We start from the raw sequence: 1,143 nt of genomic DNA, 5'->3' as shown, positions 1-1,143 counted from the left end.
GCGCGGCGCGCGCCGGGCGACGACGACGCGCGCGCGGCGCCGCGGCGGCCCGGCGGCGACGACGCCTTCGCGCTCGTCGCGCCCTTCTGGCTCCCCGCGGGGCCCCGGGACCGGCGCAGCGACTGGGCGCGGCCGGGCGCGGGCCGCGCGTACGTGCTCACGGCGACGAGCCGCGCGAGCCTCCGCCGCGTCGCGCGCGCCGTCGCCGTGGGCCGGTCGCCCGTGCTCCTCCAGGGGCCGACCTGCGCGGGGAAGACGACGCTCGTCGAGTACGTCGCCGCGCGCCTCGGCGTCGTCTGCGCGCGCGTCAACAACCACGAGCACACGGACGTCGCGGAGTACGTCGGCCGCTTCGCGCCCGAGCCCGACGGGTCCATCGGCTGGCGCGACGGCGCGCTGACGGCGGCGCTGCGCCGCGGCGAGTGGCTCCTCCTCGACGAGCTGAACCTCGCGCCGCCGGACGTGCTCGAGGCGCTGAACCGGCTCCTCGACGACAACCGCGAGCTCCGGATCCCCGAGACGGGCGAGGTCGTGAGGCCCGCGCCGGGCTTCGCGCTCTTCGCGACGCAGAACCCCGCGGGCGTCTGCGCCGCGTCGGGCGCGACCTACGGCGGGCGCAAGCCCCTGTCGCGCGCGTTCCGCGACCGCTTCGTCGAGATCCACGTCGACGAGCTCTCGAGCGGCGAGCTCGCGGACGTCGTCGCGCGCGTCGGCGGCGTCGCGCCGAGCCTCGCGGCGCGCCTCGTCGACGCCCACGGGCGGCTCCGGCGGCTCCGCCTCGGCCGGGGCCGCGACGGCGGGTCCCTCTTCGAGGGGAGCCAGAGCCTGTGCTCGTCGCGCGACGTGCTCAAGTGGGCCGCGCGCGTCGGCGGCGACGGCGACCGCGACCGCGCGCTCGCGATCGGCGACGCGATCGTCGCGCAGCGGCTCCGCTGCGACGCGGACGTCGCCGCCGTGCGGCGCGAGCTCGCCGCGGCGCTCGGCGTCGACGCGGGGGCCGTCGACCACGGCCCGCCGGCCGGCGGCGCGCGCGCCGGGCTCCTCGCGGCGTGCGCGGCGCGCGGCGTCGCGCCGACGGCGGCGCTCCTGCGGCTCGCGGGGCTCCTCGCCGCGGCGCTGGACCACGCGGAGCCCGCGCTCCTC

The 1,143-nt window shown here is 80.5% G+C and overlaps 1 protein-coding gene across 1 annotated transcript; it reads left to right on the top strand.

Annotated features, from left to right (window-relative positions):
- Positions 1 to 219: 219 nt before the first annotated feature.
- AURANDRAFT_17464 (hypothetical protein) lies at positions 220 to 774 on the top strand (the record flags this gene model as incomplete). Its single annotated transcript, XM_009044809.1, has 1 exon — positions 220 to 774. A coding segment is annotated over one exon (555 nt), but the record flags the coding sequence as incomplete, so codon positions are not given.
- Positions 775 to 1,143: the final 369 nt, after the last annotated feature.

The sequence above is a fragment of the Aureococcus anophagefferens genome (assembly GCF_000186865.1).
Source record: "Aureococcus anophagefferens unplaced genomic scaffold AURANscaffold_844, whole genome shotgun sequence".
In the NCBI taxonomy this organism is placed as follows: Eukaryota; class Pelagophyceae; order Pelagomonadales; family Pelagomonadaceae; genus Aureococcus; species Aureococcus anophagefferens.
Note: the sequence above shows the minus strand (reverse complement) of the source record. Positions and strands in the feature narration are given on the sequence as shown.